The sequence below is a fragment of the Rhinatrema bivittatum genome, chromosome 6 (genome assembly GCF_901001135.1).
Source record: "Rhinatrema bivittatum chromosome 6, aRhiBiv1.1, whole genome shotgun sequence".
NCBI lineage: Eukaryota > Metazoa > Chordata > Amphibia > Gymnophiona > Rhinatrematidae > Rhinatrema > Rhinatrema bivittatum.
This window is the reverse complement of record NC_042620.1, coordinates 206,886,889-206,908,662: the sequence shown is the minus strand read 5'-3', so window position 1 is coordinate 206,908,662 and position 21,774 is coordinate 206,886,889. Positions and strand designations below refer to the sequence as shown.

The window sequence follows — 21,774 nt, the reverse complement described above, 5'->3', positions numbered from 1 at the left end:
CATTCCTAACCAACCGATCACAGTCCATCTCTTGAGCCAATAAAACATCCACACCGAGGGATCTCATGTCATCTGTGCAGTGCCCCAGGTTTCAGAGCTTTCCCCAATCCTCTCCAATGTCTACATCTAGTCATCTATGCAAGCTGTGCCCTCATCCAATCTTTCAACATCAAATTACACCTATTTGTTAATGATATCCAGCTTTGCATTAAAACAGGGAATGACCAAACTGCAGTCATCATTAATCTTAATGACTGTCTCTCAGCAGTGGTCCTATGGCTTAAGAAACACAAACTCCAGCTAAACTCCTCCAAGTCTGAATTCCTTTTGTTAACTATCCAGGGCATTCTCTATTAACTGTTATCCTTATCAGGAATTCCTTCACAACCTAAAAACTCTGTACAACTCAACCAGCATCTCACAATGGAAACCATCTTAACATTCGTAAAGACCTATTTTATGCACCTGCTTTATATGAGATTTTCAACTACATAATTACTTCAAGAAATGTTACCTAGCTACTGTCATATACTTACTGATCACTAACTTTCTCTTCTATGACTTTGCACAATATAATCTCAAATGCCTCCAATATTTACAATACACAGCTGCTAGACTTTTGGTAGGGACCAAATCCACTGACCATTTTATGCCAATTTTTCATCAGCCAATTTTACATGGCACTGACAGACACTGAAGTGACATCATTTTGGCATCACTCAGATGGGTCAGTACTGCTATTGTTAAAGAACACCAGGTGGGGGCTGGAGCAACTGGGCATTGCTTGTGCACTTTTGAAGCACCGTACCATCAGGAAATAAGTTAAGTGAGGACCAAGGAAGTCCCTTCATCCAGTCCTGCCAATTTTTTAAGAGAAGAGGGGGATCAGAGGGCTCTAGCCAAGCTGGGTCCAGACCTGGACCTATTTTGCAAAGGAGAGGAGAGTCAGAAGGGCCAAGGGGGCCTTGACTGAGCCCTACCTGGACTCTCCAGGGTTTATGTTGGAGCAGGAAGGAGAGTTGAAGGGTCTTTAGGAGGCCTTTATTAAAATGTTGACTCCCCCGCCCCCACAAAAGCAAAAATATCTAAACATTTTCAGGTATTTTTTAAATTGGACATTTTCATTTCATTCCATTTGGAATGAACAAAAAATGGTCTCATTCATCCCATTTTACCTGTTTGGGCATAAGGAATGCACAATCCCTAAAAGACTAATCAACCATTATGAAACTAGAAGATAAAAAGCTTACTATTCCTGCACAGGGCAAAACCAGAAAAAAGTCTGGAGGAGTTTGATGGTGACCTCAGATATGGGTATAGAACAAAAGAACCATCTAGAAGCTAGAAGAAGGAGGTCCATAGTGAACCTGATATAGTTTCCCTACATCATCAGTTTTTAGGATAAGTGGGGGGAGGGAGGGAGGCACATTTGGAAACTGACTTCCCTTTAGCTGTGCCTGTGCTGAAACATCTCACTGCAAAACGACAGACAAGTACCAATTCCTCTCTCATCTAGTGGAGGGGAAGACATTTGGCATACGAAAGACTGCCTTCTCAATGTCACTTGGGTGCCCCAAGTCATTTAGACTAAGACTCAGGTCAGTAGTGAACCATGGAGCAAAGTAATCAGACTTTCTCTTTATTGGTTTGCTTGGAAATGCATCCAAAACTGGGTGGTATAATCCATTGAAGGCTAAATACTGGATGAGACCAATAGTCAGTAAGGGAATTTGAAAAGAACTATGAAGAAAGAGTCCAAGAAAGAATGCAGATCCATGCGGTATGCTTGAAGGATTCAAACTGGTGGTATAGTTGGTTGGATCAAGATGGCAGATCACTGGTGTCATGTGTAACTAATTTTGACACTAAAGGTGTGGATTAAACGTCAAAGCAGTAGGACTAAAGGCAAAAATAATGTGAAGCACCTAAAGAAGAGCAAAATAGTAGGAGAGCTGGTGTTAAAACTCCAAACCATAGGTGGAGAGCGATACAGCAAGAAGAGTGGCATGAAAATCCCAAGTTACCTAAAGATGGGTAAAGCGGTACCAACAGAGGCATAAACATCCCAAAGGCCATGAAATGTGCTGCAAGCGCATAAAGCATTGGATCAGCATAGTAAGACCAGTTGTCAGAAAGTACCATAAGGGAATTTGAAAAGAACATTGAAGACAGCAGGGCAGAGATAAAAACACCCAAAGGTACCAAGAGAGGTGCAAAGCCGCAGGAGCACTGACATGGAAAACTCAAACCATAATTACAGAGCAACACAGGAAGAAGAGAGATATGAGCATCCCAAGACACTAAGAAGCCCAAAGAGAGGCATGAACACCCCAAGGATATAAAAGAGGCAAAGCAGCATCTGCAGTGGCATGAACACTCAATAACTGAAAGGGAGTATAGCAGCAAGCTAGGGGTTTTTTAAGCATTAAAAAACACTCAGTAGTGTGGATAAACTGTATATATACACATAAAGCATAGAGTCACTTTGTTAGAAAAAAAAACACTCAGTGGCATCAATACACCCAGATATTGAAAAGACGGGTAAGGCAGGAAGCAAATTAGTCAGCAGCCCATGGCATAGAATGAGGGGTAAGACATTAAGTACAGTGGCATCAGTGCCCCAGAGCATAGAGAGAGGGGTACGACTAAGGCAAGAAGAGCAATATCAAAACCCCAACTCATAAAGTGTAGAGCAGGACAGCAAGCAGAGTGGGATCAACATCCCAAGGCAAAAAGTAAGGAGTAAGGCAGTAAAAACATTGACATCAATACTGCAAGACATAGAGTAAGTGGGTAAGGCAGGAAAAAGAGTTTCAACAAAATCCCCAAACACCAAAAAAGGGGCAAAGGCCACCAACAATAGTGGCAAAACCTTCAACAGCATTGAGAGAGGGACAAAGCAGCAGAAGCAATGACATCGGTACCCCATGAGAGGAGCAAAGGCGTACTGGGACAAAGTCCATGCCGTGGACCTCAGACATTGGGCTGGGCCTGATCCCTGGACCTTGCCCCAATCACATGGCTAGAGCAAGGTCAGGCTGGCACCATTTCAAAAAATGGTGCCAACTGGGCCATGTGCAAGGGGGTGCCCTGGCCCACCCAGGGACCTGTTCTGGATTTTAAAGGATCGAGCATGTAGGAGGGGTCAGGGGGTAGGGTGCGATTCCTGGGGTGTGGGGCATGGCAGGGTGCAAAGGGTCCTGGAAAACCTTTTTCTTTTGGCAGTTGGGGTGGGAGGGGCTATGGGGGTCCTAGACAAATTTTATTTTTATGTTGAGCAGTTTGAGGGTGCAAGGAAGGCCACCCATAACATCTTATTTATTTTTAAGCATTTGGGGGATGGGGGCCACATGGAATATCTTATTTATTTTTTGAGCACTTGGGGGAGGGGTATGGGGACACTATCGCCGCACAGGTACCTATATTTTTACTTTTGGCCAGTTGGGGCCACCTCAAGTGGCAACCCCAGGTTGAGCCGGGAGTCAGCACTGACCCCCACTCAACCTTTTCTCGAGCCGCAGGGCTTTTTGTTTCTTTGGGTAGGGGCCTTTATCCTGCGAAGTTTGGCCGTGAGACAAAAGTATGCGCCATAGAGCGGTGATGTTTTTTACGGGTAGTGGCTCTAGATTGTAAATCCTCTGAGGATAGGGAAATACCTACTATACTTGAATATAATCCGCTTTGAAGTGCTGAAAAGTGGAATATAAATGAAATAAATAAAATATTCCACTATTGTGAAACACAGATCAATCTGTGCTTCAAAGTGCAGCTAGATAGAGACATACTCTTACCTAAGTGGAATGCTATAGTAACTCTTTAATAGTTGCATATTGAGATTATAGTATCTCCTCTGACAATTTAGCAAAAAGGAAACAGCCCACCTTTTTTTTTTCTATCTAAATGATTTTCTAAACTTTTTCTTTCACCCTGATAAAGAGCTTCAGAATCCAAATCCCTGTCTGAAATCCAACAGAGAAATGACTAAGCAAGGTCAAAGTTACATTTTTCTTTCAGTTTCAGGTTAAAAAAATAAGAAAGTCATGCTGGGACAGATTGGTTGAAAAAAATGCTTCTTTTTGGAAGGAATGAAATAAACAAAAATGGACTCTTTCGTCACATTTTACCCATTTGTTTCAAAGAAATGTGTACCCCCCCTAATGTGCATTAAGTCATTTCTATTCTCAGATGATAGAATACTATTCATGCAGATCTCTGATTGCTGATGAGTGATCATGTTTCATTATAATATATTTATAATGGGCCCGATATTCAAAGCATATTAGCGCTATTTAGCTGTATAAGAGGGACTTGTGCGGCTAAGTAGCAGCTGCTGAATGTACGCCTACATTCAGCGGCAGCCACTTAGCCATATAAGTCTCTGGTACAGCTAAAAGTTTCATGTACAAGAAAGTAGGTATGTACTGTGTGGATTGGGAGCAGAGAGACTTAGCTGTATAACTTATTCGGCTAACTACCGATATTCAGAGTTAGCCACATAAGTGTATGTGTATGTTTAGACATTCCATAGAGCAGGTCTAAACTTAGCCAGGTAAACTTATCTGGCTAAGTTCGTTTATATACATGTATAGTCAGCAACTTTGCCATGCCGCTGAATATACATCATAACTTAGCTGGATACGTTCTAACAGGCTAAGGGGGTCATTTTCTACCGCACGCGAAAAGTCCCTTTTCGCAAGTGATAGCATGCTGGGGGTGGAGTCAGGGTGGTGAGGGGAGGAGTCAGGGCGGTGAGGGGGCGGACTCGTCGATGTCTTTGCTGGCGGCGATAAGGTTAGTAACCTTATCGTCGCCAGTAACGCGCAGAATAGCACCACCTTTCATGGTGGTGCTATTCGGTGCGAAAGCCGGCAGCAAAGACACCGTGGTGGTGCAAAGGCTGCCGGCTTTCGCAGGCCTGCCCCCCCCCCCCCCCGTTTTCGCAGGATTCATCATTATGCGATAGAATGATGAATCCAGGCCTAAGTTACTTACATGGCCAGCTTTGAATATCTACCCAATTATAATTAAGCAATAAAGAGGGAAGTGTGGCTTTTGTGGGATGTTACCTTATTTTCTGATATTTGCTGGTCTCTACAATTTGGTGATGCCAACAACAATATGGTAGCAATAGTTTTATTAATGTTATGAAATTCTGCCTGCTCACATTTAACGTTCATTTAAAACAAAAAATCACTAGCTTGTTATGACACATTTATTATATACACAACTCCACCAGTTTTAAATTTGTTTCAAAGTGCAACTCATTGAAATCTACTTTGTACATTGTTTAGGTCTGGTACTGCCATAATTTTTATACTGCTGTTTAATATCACAATGGTCATACGATTTATTCAGCCAAATCAGATGACTGTATTTTTTTCTATTTAACACAATTTACAATAAAAATTACTTTAATCTAGAAAAGCTAGTTAGGTTGAAAAAATATTAAAACATCTTTTACTAACAAAACTTTGAAGACATTCTTATGAACTTGTCTCTACCATGTGAGCGTTACAAATCAGATAGTATGATATAAGACTAAGAGCTTATCTTTGTTTTCTTAGGGTGTTGGTGGTACTTCAGGACCCGTAGGTGATCGTGGTAAAGTTGGTTCCTATGGAGCAAAGGTGGGTTAGTATAGCAAATATCAGTTCAGAAAACTTTGGCTGCCTACTGTAATACAATCTGGAAAAAAATGAATGTTCAGAAACCAACCACATGATCATCAAACTAAATGAACCACTGAACATATGTGCCAGGACCACTATATCAGTGCATTTCAAAGTCTGATAAATCTATTCCTTTCTCCATACTGGTTCACAGCAAATGGAGTGTGCAAAATGCACTTGTTCTGCATCCCTCCATTGCTTCAGAATACTCTTAGGACTAATAGTTTTCTTATACATTACTATTGTATCTTTGGACTGGTTGAGGCCTTGGAGTTGAAGGAATTAGAAGCAGTAGAAAGATGTGGGTATATATTTTCTTTATTATGCTTTGATTAACCAGGAGCTCATGGGAGCTTAATACCTGTACTTATTTTGCAGAAGAAGCTAAATAACAGTATACAGTTTTGTTTTTAAAGTCTTTGCAAAGCATTAGTAAAAACATGGAAATAAGGTATAGATAATATATATACATAAGTAATGAGATAATTAAATATAGAATGTCAAAATGCAAAACAACAGAGGAAGGGGAAGATCAGCTATAATACAAAAGGTTTGAGCTCCAGCTGCAAATTTTTCTCTTTCTTTATGTAAGAAAAATCAAAATGACTTTAATTGTGATATGTTCTATAGTTAGTGTTATAAACCACTTTGTAGTCTCTGGGGAGAGGCGGCTAATAATGGAAGCCCATCTTACAATGTTTTTCCCCCACAGCCCTAGCATTCTCCCTCTCCCCATCACCAATTGTAGCCCCCTACAGTTCCAGCACTTCCCACCTGAGCACCAACTCCAGCCCCCTGCAGCCCTAGAGCCCTCACTCCAACTCAGCACAGGTCCCCTTCGAACATCCCAAGCACGGTCCCCGACAGCTATGCAATACCCTCCACAGCATCAGTATTTCGACCCACCGAGCACAGGTTCCCTCCTAACCGTCCAAGTGCAGGCTTTCCCACAGTTACAGCATGCCCACTACAGTCCCAGTATTTTCCTCCCTCCTAGAATGGACCCCCCCAAACTTAAAACACAGTCCTGGTACTCACACCCCAACAGTGACTCACCCCTGCTCCCGTGCGAGTGGCTCCTGGATATCTAGCACAGCTACCAATGCTGGAGACCCAACTGTGGGCAATGGGAGGACCTGTGACTGGTGCGAGTGCAGGTGATCCCAGAGATGTGATTTTGGGGAGGAGGAGAGAAGCTGGAAGAGCCAACATCAGAGGACCACATTCACCGACACTCTGTTTTCCCCAGGGCTGCACTGTCACTCAGCCTATGTCTGGCCACCCTGACACTTGGCTTCCTGCTGGCCCTATGGTAGTGTTTATCACTTAAAACAGATAATCCCAAATGTTTACATCAGACGCGTTACATTGAGGTTTATTAGTTTTAACTGGTAATCAGAAGCTCTGCTTTTTTGTGCAGGGTGAACCTGGGGATCCTGGAAACAAGGGACCAGATGGACCACCTGGACCTCGTGGAGAAACAGTAAGAACTGTCCCACTATCTGTTTTGTCTTGACTTTTAGTTCTTATTGAATTGTTGTATTTATTTCCTAAAGGAAAAGGAACAGATAAGATAATATGTATAACACTAAGCATTTTTACCATAAACACTGAAAAGGAACATTGCCTTAGTAGATGTGGTGCATAGATATAAGGAAGGTAAATAATTGTAAACATGGACTGGAAAATGGTTTTATATTGGATCACACTACAGAATAGGTTCTGAGAAGCGGCATGGAATTTATTCACCTCATTGTCCTGTTCTCTTAATGCTCTGCCTGTGTAGGCTAGAAAAGAAGCAATGATCAATATTCAAAAGAAAAATATAGATAAGATCATATCTCTGAAAATGGAGATAAACATCTAAATTACTTCCTTTGGATGCTTCTATGAGGGCTGAATTATCTGATCTCTGATGTTGGAGAGCAGCAGTCCTGAACTGCATTTCAATGCCAATGATTCAGATAAACTCATACAAAACAGGAAATAAGAATTAATTCTCTTGTGAAAATACTTCATTAAACTAACCACATCGCCATAAATTGGCAGAACCAGCTTAAGGCCCGATTTTAAAAGGGCAGTATGTGTAAACACTGGGGGTTATGCCTGGTGGTCCAGCGGGGGTCCAGGAGCGATCTCCTGCACTCGGGCTGATGGCTGCCAGTAATCAAAATGGCGCCGATAGCCTTTGCCCTTACTATGTCACAGGGGCTACCAGTGCCATTGGTCAGTGCCATTGGTCAGCCCCTGTCACATGGTAGGCGCACAAGATGGCGCCAGCCATCCATTGCTCCTACCATGTGACAGAGGCGCCAGCCATCCATTGCTCCTACCATGTGACAGGGGCTGACCAATGGCACCGGTAGCCCCTGTGACATAGTAAGATCAAAGGCTATCGGCGCCATTTTGAATACCGGCAGCCGAGGGCATGAGTGCAGGAGATGGCTCCTGGACCCCCCACTGGACCACCAGGGAGTTTTGGTAAGTCTTGGGGGGTGTCAGGAGGGTGGGGGGTTTGTTTAAATTTGCTCCTTTAGACGGCCGAATAATTCGGTGAAGATTCGTTGTATTCGTGGGGAATCGCGATGCGTTTCGCTTCCCCATGAATACAACAAATATGGCCCTATAAGTTGCAGATTACCAATACGTAGGAAATGAATGCACACCCCTAAAATCTATACCTAGCCCAGCTAAGAGATGTCATGGGGTAATAAGTAAATATTAAACAATATAGCTGAAAGCGATGATACTTGAGGGGCACCTGTAGGAATAGTGTATTATTCAGAACTATATGGACCAATATTTACCTGTTGAGGATGCATGGGATAAAATAGGCTGTACTCATGTACATGTGCACACAATTTTATATGGACGCGTGTATGTGTGCACAAATGCCGCCACTACCGCATAAGTGGAGGGATTTTAGTAGACATGTGCACTGACGCAATTATCTATGTCCCCAGTTCATTCCCAGTTCACCCAGGTAAAGGATAGGACTTCCTAACCCACCTAGTTAATTAGCCTCTCTTTTATCCTGTTAGCCTCTACCCTTAAAACCCCACTGACTAGCCTAGTTTTTTTTTGTTTTAGGACATACATTCCATCCATAGCAGAAGTAAAGTTACGTGGTAGTGGACCCTGGCGCACGCCTGTGCGCATGTAATTATTTGTGTGCTGGTTTCATTCATAAATCCCAGAACGCCCAGACCATGCCCATGCCCCGCCCATTTTATGGGAAAACGTTTTGTGTGCATACTGGGAGATATGCGCGTACATAGGCACCTTTTAAAATCTGCACGGTGCACGCCGGCCTGACTTCTAAGTGAATCCCCAGACTTTTAAAATTTACCCCAAAGATTTTTCTTCCATTTTGTGTCTATGGGAAAAACTCTTACTGAATCAGGTGTGATACATTACAGGAGGACCTTGCAAGACTGGAAGATTGGGCATCCAAATGGCAGATGAAATTTAATGTGGACAAGTGCAAGGTGTTGCATATAGGGAAAAATAACCCTTGCTATAGTTACACGATGTTAGGTTCCATATTAGGAGCTACCACCCAGGAAAAATATCTAGGCATCATAGTGGATAATACTTTAAAATCGTCGGCTCAGTGTGCTGCAGCAGTCAAAAAAGCAAACAGAATGTTAGGAATTATTAGGAAGGGAATGGTTAATAGAACGGAAAATGTCATAATGCCTTTGTATCGCTCCATGGTGAGACCGCCCCTTGAATACTGTGTACAATTCTGGTCGCCGCATCTCAAAAAAGATATAGTTGCGATGGAGAAGGTACAGAGAAGGGCAACCAAAATGATAAAGGGGATGGAACAGCTCTCCTATGAGGAAAGGCTGAAGAGGTTAGGGCTGTTCAGCTTGGAGAAGAGACGGCTGAGGAGGGATATGCTAGAGGTCTTTAAGATCATGAGAGGTCTTGAACGAGTAGATCTGAATCGGTTATTTATACTTTCGAATAATAGAAGGACTAGGAGGCATTCCATGAAGTTAGCAAGTAGCTTATTTAAGACTAACTGGAGAAAATTCTTTTTCACTCAACGCACAATAAAGCTCTGGAATTTGTTGCCAGAGGATGTGGTTAGTGCAGTTAGTCTAGCTGGGTTCAAAAAAGGTTTGGATAAGTTCTTGGAGGAGAAGTCCATTAACTGCTATTAATCAAGTTTACTTAGGGAATAGCCACTGCTATTAATTGCATCAGTAGCATGGGATCTTCTTGGTGTCTGGGTACTTGCCAGGTTCTTGTGGCCTGGTTTGGCCTCTGTTGTAAACAGGATGCTGGGCTTGATGGACCCTTGGTCTGACCCAGCATGGTAATTTCTTATGTTCTTATGTTCTTAGGTGCTAAGTTAGGTGCTTCGTACTGAAAATCAGTGCTAAGCACTTAACTATTTTCCCTGCCTAACTTTACCTCTGTAGCCACAAACCTTTTAGTGCCCTAAATTTAGGAGCTTAATGAAACTAGAAGCCTAAATTTAGGAATTCAGCCCTAGGCTAGTATAGGAACTTGTCTCCAAAAGTTAGGAACCTAAACCCTTTGAAAATTGGCCTCTCAGATTATGAACTGTTGTAGCTCCTCCTGCAATGCATAATATATACACTTTTTTGCAATTCTCAGGGAGATGATGGGCGCGATGGAATTGGTGGTTTAGGACCTAAAGGCAAAAAAGTAAGTTAACTTCAATATGTTTAATTTAATTTTACTTTTCTATCCTGCTTCTTATAGTCCTCCAAAATGCAGTTTACAGAGTAATCTAAAAAATGTATATTATATAAATACAATTAAAATATAATTCATAAATAAAATGCAAATCATAAACGCAGATCAAATATGTGCTACTCATTTAGATAATGAAAATATTTTTTTTATAAGAAGGCCTATGAAGCACAGAGACTTCTTTAAAGGAAGTGCATTCTTTACAAAGCTCCCTCTTATCTTAACTGTAATGCAGAGTTCTAGTAACTCTATTGGTCCTGAAGGGAAGTGGAATCCTTTCAGAGGTTTTAAGAAATCAGTATGCAGAAACGACTAAACATGGAGGAAGAAAAAATGTATCAAGATGAATTATAGCCACTGAAAAAGATTTTTCGAAATACAGATGGGCGTAAAGGCGAGACTGAATGATTATAACAAAATTGTAAAACAAAGAGTTTTTCACAGTGGTTCTTTTATTCACCAGTGTGAAGGGTGCTGCTGATAGATATCGGCTGTCAGATGGAAACTAGCTGATAATGGGCTCTGTTTGGTATTGGTATTACATTCCATCCTGGTACTCCAGTCCAGTTCATGACACGTGGGTAATGTCCCCCTACCAGCAGATGGAGGCAGACAATACTCTTTTCCTCTGTGACCTCACAGGCTCTACTTAAAGGTGGTGCTCAGCAGTAGGAATCCAGTACTTTCTGCCTCCAGCAGATGGTAAGTTGGGCTGATGCAGCAACCCGATGTTGGATCTGTGATCAGACCCTGGGGGCCAGGCCACTGTTTTATCACCAGCAGTGCAAGCCTATCATGCCATTCCTGGCTCCTGAGGGGATGTCTGTTTGAACAGGCTGGGAGAACAGCTTAAGAAAAACAAAACAAACAGCAAGAAATTCAGAAAACAAAGATCAGATACGTTTTGTGGGGGGTTTTCTCCACTTCTGAGAGGGAGTTTTTCCTGTTTACCCAGTCTTCCTCCCTCCACCATCATTCCTTCAGGGAGGGCTTATGTGTGTGCACTGCTGAAGTCATTTAAAGTTTAAAAAAAAAAAAAAAGAAAAAGAAACTGCAAAGGTTTGGAGAGCACACAGAGCAGGGGGAGATCCCAATCTGCAGAGTTCTGACTTGGGGGTACATCAAGGTGCATGTCCCGCTACTCGGGGGAAACTGAGGGTGTATGAGGCAGCTCCAGGCAGTTTGGATAGGGCCCATCCATGGCACATGGTGAAGTAGGCCTTTGGGGTGCTCCGGGCTGCCACTGAGAAAAGGTTCAGTTATCTTGCCTGCACCTGGTCTGGAGAGAAGGCTGGGGACTGAATCGTAACAGCAGTGAACCCTCCTCTGTCTCCCACTGGTTTTTTTTCAGGCCGCTGAGCATCAAGGACCCTGACATGAAGCCAGCAGCCATTTTGTATATTTCCACGTTTTTAGACTGGAGAGTTAGTGAGGTGGCAGTGATCTTCCAGGAGGGGGGTGATTTTCCTCTGGTTTTGGCCCCAGGCAGTTGAATGGGGGTAGCCCTTCTTTGACTTCGGGATCCTGGAGGGGATTTTCCCCAGAATTTTTCCAATTTCTTCATCGGACCTTTTGTGCCTTTACACGGCTTAGAGAGGTACCATGGATAACTGGTGACACGTCCACAGTAGAGCTTCCGAATCCTCCTCCAAGCTTCTGACCAAAAAGGGGCCATTGAAGCACTGGGGCCCTTGTGTGAGGACTCCGGGGATGCCAATAGTTCTCTCCTCTGGAGGAGGGAGGAACTTTCCTTTGGGCCAGAGGATGACACTATAATTGGTCTGTTTCATAGGGATGAGATAGTTCCCTGTTTACGGTAGTGAGAGTCACAAACTCAGGAGACTCCTGTGCAGCAATGGTCTCAAGTGGAAAACGTTAAGACTGTTACTGCCTTTCCAATCCACCTGGTTGTGGGGGAGCTGATATTAGTGGAGTGGAAGTCCATGGAGTCAGGTCTGTGGGGAGATACGCTTCTTCATTGGCTGTATCTATTTATCTATCTATTTATTTATTTATTTTGCGTCGTTCTGTTATTTTCAATCACGGTGGTTTACAGAAAAACAGTTAAAAAACAAAACTTTCAATTAGCACATATTAAAATATTAAAATATAAAATAAATCTAATCAATAAAAGACAGAATACAACAGAGAAGAGCAAAAATGTCCTGACTAATTTTCTTTCTCCTTTAATTACATAATTGATTCACTCTCAAATGCTTGAATGAAAAGCCATGTTTTTAGGACTTTTTTGAAAATTTTTGCACCCTTAATTCTATTGGCATGGTGTTCCACAGTCTTGGACCTGTTATTGGCAGTGTTCTCTCTCTTACCTCACTTAGATGGGTGCTATGAAGTGAGGGTACACTCAATAAACCTTTATTCGCAGATCTCAAATTGCATTGCGGGGTGTGAAAGTGCAATGTAACACTCAGCCAATCAGTATTTTTCTCGTTCATGATTTTATGGATTGTACATAATTCTTTATAATGGGTGCAATATTTTATGGGTAACAAGAGTAAAGATTTTAATACTGGGGTAATATGATCATACTTCTTACTTCATGTAAGCACCTTGCTATCGCATTCTGCAACATCTGCAAGGATCTCATAATAGAAGTTGAAAGTCCTAATAAAAGAGAATTACAATAGTCCAGATTTGAGAACATTTGTAATGTTCTACGAAAATCCTCTTCGGTCAGTAGAGGTTTTAAGTGTTTTAACAGTCATAGTTTATTATAACCTGTTTTGATCTCATTGTTGATGTGTTTCTTCATTGTTAAATTATAATCAATTAAGACTCCTAAATCTTGAGAAAATTCAACAATTTTGATATTCTGTAATCGTATAGGGAAAGACAATGAAGAGTTCATTGTCTTCTGTATCCTTTCCTTTTGACAGCGCTACAAAAGATTTTTCATTCAAGTTCCGGTGGTGGATGCTCTGGTCACAACTGTGACCAGACATACTGCCATTCCTGTGGAGGGGGTTCAGTTTTGAAGAATTTGCAAGATTGAGAGATGCAGCCCCCTCTGAGAATCCTATTTATCTCGTTGGCCACCTTGATCCAGATATTTATTTATTTATTTTATTTGAGGTTCTTTATATACCGCCATTCGTTTAGTAACATCATGCCGGTTCACATTCAACAATATTTTAGCAGCAGCGCTAGAACAGATAGAAATTAGCGGCAGTGCTTTACAATTATCTGTCTTCAGCTCTGGTGGTCCAGGCCCTTCTTAGCTGGATCCAGCAGTACCCAGAGAGTGAGGAAGTCACCAGGATGTAGTCCATCATGGCTTTCTTGGCAGGTGCACTGTATGATTTATTACTGAGCTCAGACCATTCAGTAGCCCTTTTGGTCATGGTGCAGCAACTCTTGTGACTGCATAACTGAGTACCAGACTCTTGATCCAAGACTCGCTTTGGAAAGTTGCCTTTTAAGGACAGGCTGTGGTTCAGTGAGGAACTAGGCCAGTTGGTAAAGATCTTTGTGGATCCTAAGATCCATCAGTTCAATGCATATAGGCATTACCAGCCAGGCAGACAGTTTTTTGGAGCTTCCTCCCTGACCTTCTCAGCTCCCCAAAGGACAGGAGCAGTCCTTTCATGGAAGCAGGAAACAGAGGGATTCCAGACCATCTGTAGGAGCAGGTAGGTCATCCTCTTGAAGTTACATGGGCTCACTCACTCATAACTCCTGTGAGTTCTACAGGGAATGGACCCACATCCCATCTGATCAGTGGGTGCTGGAGATCATAAAAGCTCGGTTACACAATGGATTTTTAGCAACCCATCCCTGATGTCTTTACGATATCACCATGTTCTGCTCCAGCCAAGCAGTAGGTGGTTCGCAAGACTTTGTTGAAGCTGCAGTTTCTATGAGCGGTTGTGCCGGTACCTCCTTCTGAGCAGGGCCAGGGTTGATATTCCATCTACTTTGTGATTCCTCTCATCCAATTCTGGACCTCAAGGGGGTGAGCTACAGTCTGTGTGTACCACACTTCTGCATGGAACCTCTTTGATGGTTCTTGCTGCGATGCAACAGGGGGAGTTCTTGTGCTCCCTGGATCTGTAGGCGGCCTTTCTCCACATCCCCATTCGAGAATAGGATCTGAGTTTTTTATGCTTTTGTGGCCTTCATGAACATTTCCAGTTCTTGGCGTTGCCCCTCGGGCTAGCTACTGCACCACGAGTTTTTTCCAAGGTCATGGTCATAGTGGCAACAATTCTCCGATACAAACACATTTCTGACCATCCATATTTCAACAATTGATTAATCTGAACATCATCTTATTTTGAGGCAGTGCCTGTGATTTGTCGGGTGGTTCAGGTCTTAGAAGGCTTGGACTTGGTGGTCAACTTTCAAAAATGTACTCCCCAGCCCACACAGGCCCTGGAGTACTTAGGAGCATGGTTCAATAAGGGGCTTGTTCCTGGGATAAGCAGAATGGAATCTACTGAACTTAGGAACCCTGCCAAGTACTTGTGACCTACATTAGCCACTGTTGGGGAATGGATGCTGGGCTTGATAGACCTTTGGTCTGACCCAGCATGGTAAAAGTTATGTTCTTATGAAAATATCCCCAAATTTTTGTGTATTTTTGTCTGAGGCTATTTTCAGTTTATTTTATTCAAAATGAATCACAAATAGCCTCATTTGTTGCATTTTTTTATATTCATTTGGAATGAATGCACATCCCTGTTAATATCCCCATGTATTTCTGTCCTTTGAGATCAGGATTCTCATAGAAAGATGTGCTGAGAAGATGGGATGGACGTTTGAACCAAAATTAACTCATAATAACATACATTTAGTTTGGAACATTGTTAATATGTGCAGCACCGCTTACATTTACATTTGCTATGATTCTTGCTTTTTCATGTTTAGATTTTGCAGCATCTATTCTGTTTTTGCTTGCGTTCCATCAATATTCTTACAAAGTTCTGTATTCAAATACATTGTTTTGTTATTTCAGGGAGAAATGGGTTTCCCAGGATATCCAGGACCAAAGGTAAGAGATTAATTTTACATTCTACATTTAAATTTGTAAATGCACACAGTATGTTTTTGAGTGGTTGAGTTGGTTACTCTATTTCCTAAACAGGGAGCAAGTGGTGATCAATCAGCAAATGGAGAGCCAGGTCAAAAGGGAAACAGAGGTCGAAGAGTAAGTTTTGCTTTGTTAAAATTACCTTGATTAATAGGATTATGTGTATGTCTCTCAAGTGGAGGAGGTCTAGGCATGAGTATTTGCAATCATAATCACAAATTTCTGCACTCCATATTATTTTCATCAACAGACTACATATATAATTTCTAGCAAGCAGACCCTTTTACTGTCAGCTTTGAAGGTTAATATATTATCTGTGGAGCAAGGGGAGGACTCTGGCTTCTCAGCAAAGCAGAGAGAAAATGTTGTCTAAGAATAGATTAGTGAGCTATAAATCAGGAGAGTTCCATAGAATTGCAGTTCAAATTTTGCTCTCCCAGTGACTCTGTGATGCCTTTGGCAAGTCATAGTGTCAATTGTAATTGCAATACCATTGTTGCTTTTTCTCTTCTTTTTGGAATCTTTCAAAGGCGTTGGATATCTACTTGCTAAATATATTTTTCACATCAAATGTACCTGTATATATATTTCTGAAATGTTAAATTATAAGCCATATATGAACCTAGTGGCAGTTGTCACTGAGAACCATTGTGATTTTGACACAGAGCTTGGTGTAGTGGTACTGGTCATATTAATTACAAAATTTAATAATAATTTAATTTTCTCTCTTTTATTGTAGTATATTAACAGGTGCAGCCAGGATAACACTCCCTTGGTGACACCTTTCCATACCCACCCTCCAACAAACAAACATACTGGGCACTGTAATTGGAATATGCACGGGCTGGAGCTTTATTAACAAATACTTAACGCAATAACCCAAGCCAAACTTTCAAGCCTTCATCTAAACATACCAGCCACTTGTCATATTACTAGCAAAGACAAATCCATAGCCCGCCTGTCCCACATAGGGGCCATGAAAAATTGAAATATGTACACCCTGGAGGAGAGGAGGTGCAGGGGAGATATGATACACACCTTCAGATTCTAGAAAGGCATTAATGATGCACAAACTTCAAACCTTTTCTGTTGGAAAGGAAACTGTAGAACTGGAGGTCACGAAATGAAACTCCAGGGGAGGACGACTCAGAACCAATATAAGGAAATATTTCTTCACAGAAAGGGTAGTGGATTCTTGGAATGCACTCCCAGAAGAGATAGTAAGGATGAAAACTGCAAATGACTTCAAAAGGGCATGGGATAGACACTGAGGATCCCTAAATATTAGATGTTTGAAATGAAAAAAATGGGAGCATGGGGGTAATCTGTATGGAATTGCAGTTACTACCCTTAAGAGAAGGCATGGGGGTAACCTGCACAGAGCGGCAGTTACTACCATGAACAACTTGCTGGGCAGACTGGATGGACAAGATGGTCTTTATCTGCCATCTTTACTATGTTACTATAAGCCCCCCTCAACCACCATATTACTTGCTGGGAGGTTGACACCTTACTGTCTCAGCAGCCCCCTGTGTTGCATTCCCATTCTTGCCCCCCCTCCCCACCAGCTGGGTACTGGGGCAGATTGTAGGGGAACAAGCATTGCTAACAATAATAAAGACACACTAAATCCCTTTGCGCTCGGATATCTGCCCAGAAAAACATAACAAAAGGCAAGAGACAAAATTCATAACCTTGACCATCACTCTTATCGGGGACAGGAGGGAGGGTGCTCAGGGGCGGATTGGCCTATCGGGGGATCGGGCATCCCCCGGTGGGCCGGTCGCTCCAGTCACGTGGTCTGCCGTGCGCGGCCGTGACAGAGCCACGCTAGGCAGACCATGTGATGTGTCCTGGGCCGGCCTGGGCGGCGAATACCCGGGCCGGTCGTCCTCTGGAATCTGCCGCTGAGCGTGCTACTAACTGATGAAGAGAGAAAAGGAAGGAAAATGCCAAACTTGTAATCCTTTTCTCTCCTCAGCCAACCTCTGCCCGAACTCCCAGGATTCCCAAGGCATAGCCATCCAATTACACACCACTCCTTCCCCAAATTCCAAATTTAACACATAACACCCAAACTCACCCCTAACAATGATGCCAAGACAGGAAGAGGGGAAATCTCTTTAGGCATTCCCTGTCACCCTGTTACCCTGTGATAATCAGGACCTTGTTTCTTTGCTTCCTCATACAAATGAGCTCCATTTCCAAAGAAGTTTGTCTAGGCTACTTTTATGCTACCCTGAGCTTTAAATTTCTAATTGGATACATTTTATCCAGGTAAGTCATTACCCTGATAAAATGTATCCGGATGAGTTGAGGGTATTCTAGGGGTGTTCCAGAGCAGAATTTACTTAGGTCGATAATTAGCCAGGTAACTCCTATATTCACAATTAGCCAGATAAACTATTCTGCTAAGTCTGGATGTGCCTCAAAGAAGACTTAAAGTTTTCTCAGTATTGTGTACCCAGATAACTTTTACCTTAACTGGCTATATTTTGAATTTTTGTTTTTCTGCCACTTAACCAGCTATATTTTAAATGTTCATAAAATCCTTGTTGGGTCTGCAGGCCCAATCCCCTATCCCCCATTCCACTAAATCACTTAAAGTGATATCAGGCATAATGCTCAGACCCCCAAAAGATTTTTAAAAAGTTGTTGGCCTAGCAGCCTGAGGATCCTTCCCATGCTCTTTCCCCAAATCCTGAAAATATATCCAGACTCCAGAACCCCTTTTAATCCCCACCCAGTATCCCATTTGCAAACCTTTCACCCCTCTAGGTAATCCCTAACACCTCCGGGGCTGCTGGGAGCATGATACAATCATACTGGCAGCCAGTGTTGTTTTTACAGCAATGCTTAATAGCGAAAGCTACCAGTGTTGCTGTCAGATAATATTATGACAACTGTTTGATAATACTCTGGAGTGATTTAGTGGGGAAGGGGTGGGGTATTGGACCTGCAACCCTACAAGGATTTATTTATTTATTTTTGTTTCCATCTCATCCTGCTACACCAGTCCAGCCCTTAACAAGTGGGTTGTTTACCCCTATCAGGAGATAGAGGCAGACATCACTGTTTTCCTCTGTGACATCACAGTCACTACTTATGGAGGTGCCAAGCAACAGGGATCCAGCAAATGGTAGGACTGGGTGGTACAAAAGCTTGTCAATAGATCTGCGATCAGACCCTGGCCAGGCCACTGGTTTCAGTCAACCGTCTTTCCCAGTCCCAGAGGGGTTTTGGCGAAGCTTGATGGGGGAGCAATTAATAAAAAAGAAAAAAAAGGATAGGAGATTAGGGGGGGATGTTGGTCTTGGACCAGCCTCTTACCCCCTCCCAGTTTCTTCTTTCTCCCCCCTTTATCTGCCTTTGCCACTCTCAATAGTCTTTCTGGAGGAGAAGTCCATTAACGGCTATTAATCAATTTTACTTAGGGAATAGCCATTGCTATTAATTGAATCAGTAGCATGGGATCTTCTAAGTGTTTGGGTAATTGCCAGGTTCTTGTGGCCTGGTTTTGGCCTCTGTTGGAAACAGGATGCTGGGCTTGATGGACCCTTGGTCTGACCCAGCATGGCAATTTCTTATGTTCTTATGGATGTTATGGTATAAAGATCAGTTTAAAAAAAGAAGTAAGGAAACAAAAGAACAGAGAGAAGGCCAGACCTTAGCAGAACTGTGTGTCTCACTGGCTTCTCAAGGCGGGGGGGGGGGGGTGGTAAGTCATGGCTCGGAAGAGAGCTGTCAGGCAGAGCCTGTGTTCAGGAGGGCTTAGTCACACTCAGGGAAAGAGTATGCAGCAAGAATGAAGGGGCAGTCCGTCCACAGCAATGGTGGCAAAAAAGGCCCGATGTGCTGTGCATGTATGTGTGCCGGCACAAGATGGGATGAGTCATCGGTCATTGGATGGGCTTTCTACTCTCCACTGTGCATCCAGCCACGTGGCAGCCACAGTTACAGTCTCTGCACTTGGAGGGCCTAGAAATGCAGCAACCACAATTATCTCAGCCTTGGTGGCCATCTTGAATCCTGTTCCCATGCAGGCAGGCTTTGAATATATGAAACTGGGGTTTTCCAATCAGGCTTGTGTGGTTTCTGAAGTTCCGGTGGCCTACTCCAAAGTGTTTAACCCTTGGGGAGCTTTTTCTCAGACAGGGAAGGACCAAATGGAGCACTGGATAGGGTGCTGGAGTCCCCCGCTATCTCCCCTCTCTGCTTATCCTCATAGGTGCCTTCTAGGAGGGTGTGGGGACGTCTTGAGGCATGGCACCTTTGTGGGAAATGCCGATAGCCTGTCCTTCTTGCCAGGGGGAGGGGAGGGAGGGAGATTTTCCTGAGCCTGGAGGGCACATCTGTGATCCACTTGATTCACAGATATGAGATTGAGATCCTAATAGAGTAGGTGTTCTCTTTTCACCGAGTGGAGGATTTGCAGTCCCAAGAGGCTCCGGTGCAGGACCATTATTCATATTCAGGGAGAACGGAAGTTACTGCCAATTTTCTTCTGCGTCCTGTGGTGGAGGAGATGCTTTTGGTGGAGTGGGAGTACCTCGGAACCAGTCTGCACAGGCTGTATCCTTTTCCACCTGCTATGCTGTAAAAAACAATTTTTTGGATAGCAGTATGGCACGTTATGGTGGTAACGTGCCATACTGCTATCCTAATGGAAGGTGGAGAATCATTGTGGGATCTGCAGGATCACAAGAGGGAGACTCCCTTGGAGAGTTTGTTCATCTCTTCAGCCACGGCCATCCAGGTCTCCTTCTTTTCTGTGCTGGTGGTGCGTGCAGTCTTCTATAGAATCCAGCAGCTCCCGGAGAGCGAGGAAGTGTCAAGGACAGAATCCACTGCAGTCTTTTTAACGGTTGCTGTGAAATTCCTCTCTATGGCTCCTCTTGGTTGCTATTCATCGCTGTTTTGTGACTGCATAATTGAATGGCGGACTCTTGGCCAAAACCTATTACCCTTCAAGATCAGACTGTTATAGGGCAAATATATGGATCAATTGGTGAAAAACCTAGGGGATCCTATGCTCAGCGGCTCCCAGAAGACAAATGCCGGTTCTTTTACAGGACTGGCTGGAGCCAGTATCAGGCCTGCAGTGATTTAATCTGGGGAGGCAGTTTTTTGAACCACCTCTTCTGCTTTTACAAACTGGGTTGAGTCCTTTCTTGACTCTAGGAAGGAGACGACTGATTCTGATCCCGCTTCAGGGGCCGGCAGGCCCTTCTCATGAGACTCGGCATGTCCACGTGCTCCTGACTCCTGTAGGGAGCCATCTGCAGGAGTTCATCAGGGAATGGACCCACATAACGGCCGGAGGGTATTGGATTTCATCTGCTCTGGTCAGGCAGAAGATGGTCCATGAGACTTTATTAAACTTAGAGTCTGTGCGGGCAGGGGTGCCATTGCCTCTGTCTGAACAGGGGCAAGGCTGGTGCTCCATATTTTTTGGTGATACCCAAGAAGGCAGGTCCTTTGGTCCTGTTCTGGAGCTCAAAGGGGTGAACCGCAGCCTGCAGGTTACCCACTTTTGCAAGGAAAACCTGCGCTCTGTTCTTGCTGCTGTACAGCAGAGGGGATACTTGTGTTCCCTAGATTTGTCAGTAGTCTATCTGCACCTTCTTATTCTGTGTCTCTAAGATAATAGAAGGACCAGGGGCCACTCCATGAAGTTAGCAAGTAGCTCATTTAAAACAAATCAAAGAAAATTATTTTTCACTCAGCATATAGTTAAGCTCTGAAATTCATTGCCAGAGGATGTGGTTACAGCAGTTAGTGTAACTGGGTTTAAAAAAGGTTTGGATAAGTTCCTTGAGGATAAATCCATAAACTTATATGATGGTAATTAATAAGCAAGAATAGCTTGTGAGCTATCTAATGTTTGGGTACTTGCCAGGTACTTGTGACTTGGATTGGCCACTGTTGGAGATAGGGTACTGGGCTTGATGGACCCTTGGTCTGACCCACAGTATGGCATATCTTATGTTCTTATGTTCTTATGATGAGAGCATTCTCAGCCCTTGCCAGACTTTTTAGTCTGGCAAGGGCACCATTAGTATTCACCAAGGGGATGGTTGTGGTGGCTGCAGCTCAAAGGCAGATATTAGGCATTAGGCACAAAGGTATTAGGATCCACCAGTACCTTGCTGTTTGGTGGATCCGGGCCTAGGCGCAACAGGAAGTGGTGTGTGTGTCTTGCTGGAGGAGTCAGGTCTTAGCAGTCTTGGGCTGGGTGGTCAATTTTTCTGAAAGCAATCTTCAGCTCACCCAGTCACTGGAGAAACTGGCAGCATGCTTTGATACTTGAAGCACACAGACATT

General features: G+C 43.2%; 1 protein-coding gene across 5 annotated transcripts in view; it reads left to right on the top strand.

The window, feature by feature from the left end:
* COL6A3 (collagen type VI alpha 3 chain) overlaps positions 1-21,774 on the top strand; it is a 385,613-nt gene that overhangs the window by 263,408 nt on the left and 100,431 nt on the right. For all 5 annotated transcript variants that reach the window (XM_029606488.1, XM_029606487.1, XM_029606489.1 and 2 more), the window contains 5 exons: positions 5,565-5,627; positions 7,090-7,152; positions 10,302-10,352; positions 15,376-15,411; positions 15,505-15,567. In XM_029606488.1, coding sequence (XP_029462348.1) covers positions 5,565-5,627; positions 7,090-7,152; positions 10,302-10,352; positions 15,376-15,411; positions 15,505-15,567 — 276 coding nt within the window. The remainder of the gene's footprint in view (positions 1-5,564; positions 5,628-7,089; positions 7,153-10,301; positions 10,353-15,375; positions 15,412-15,504; positions 15,568-21,774) is intronic.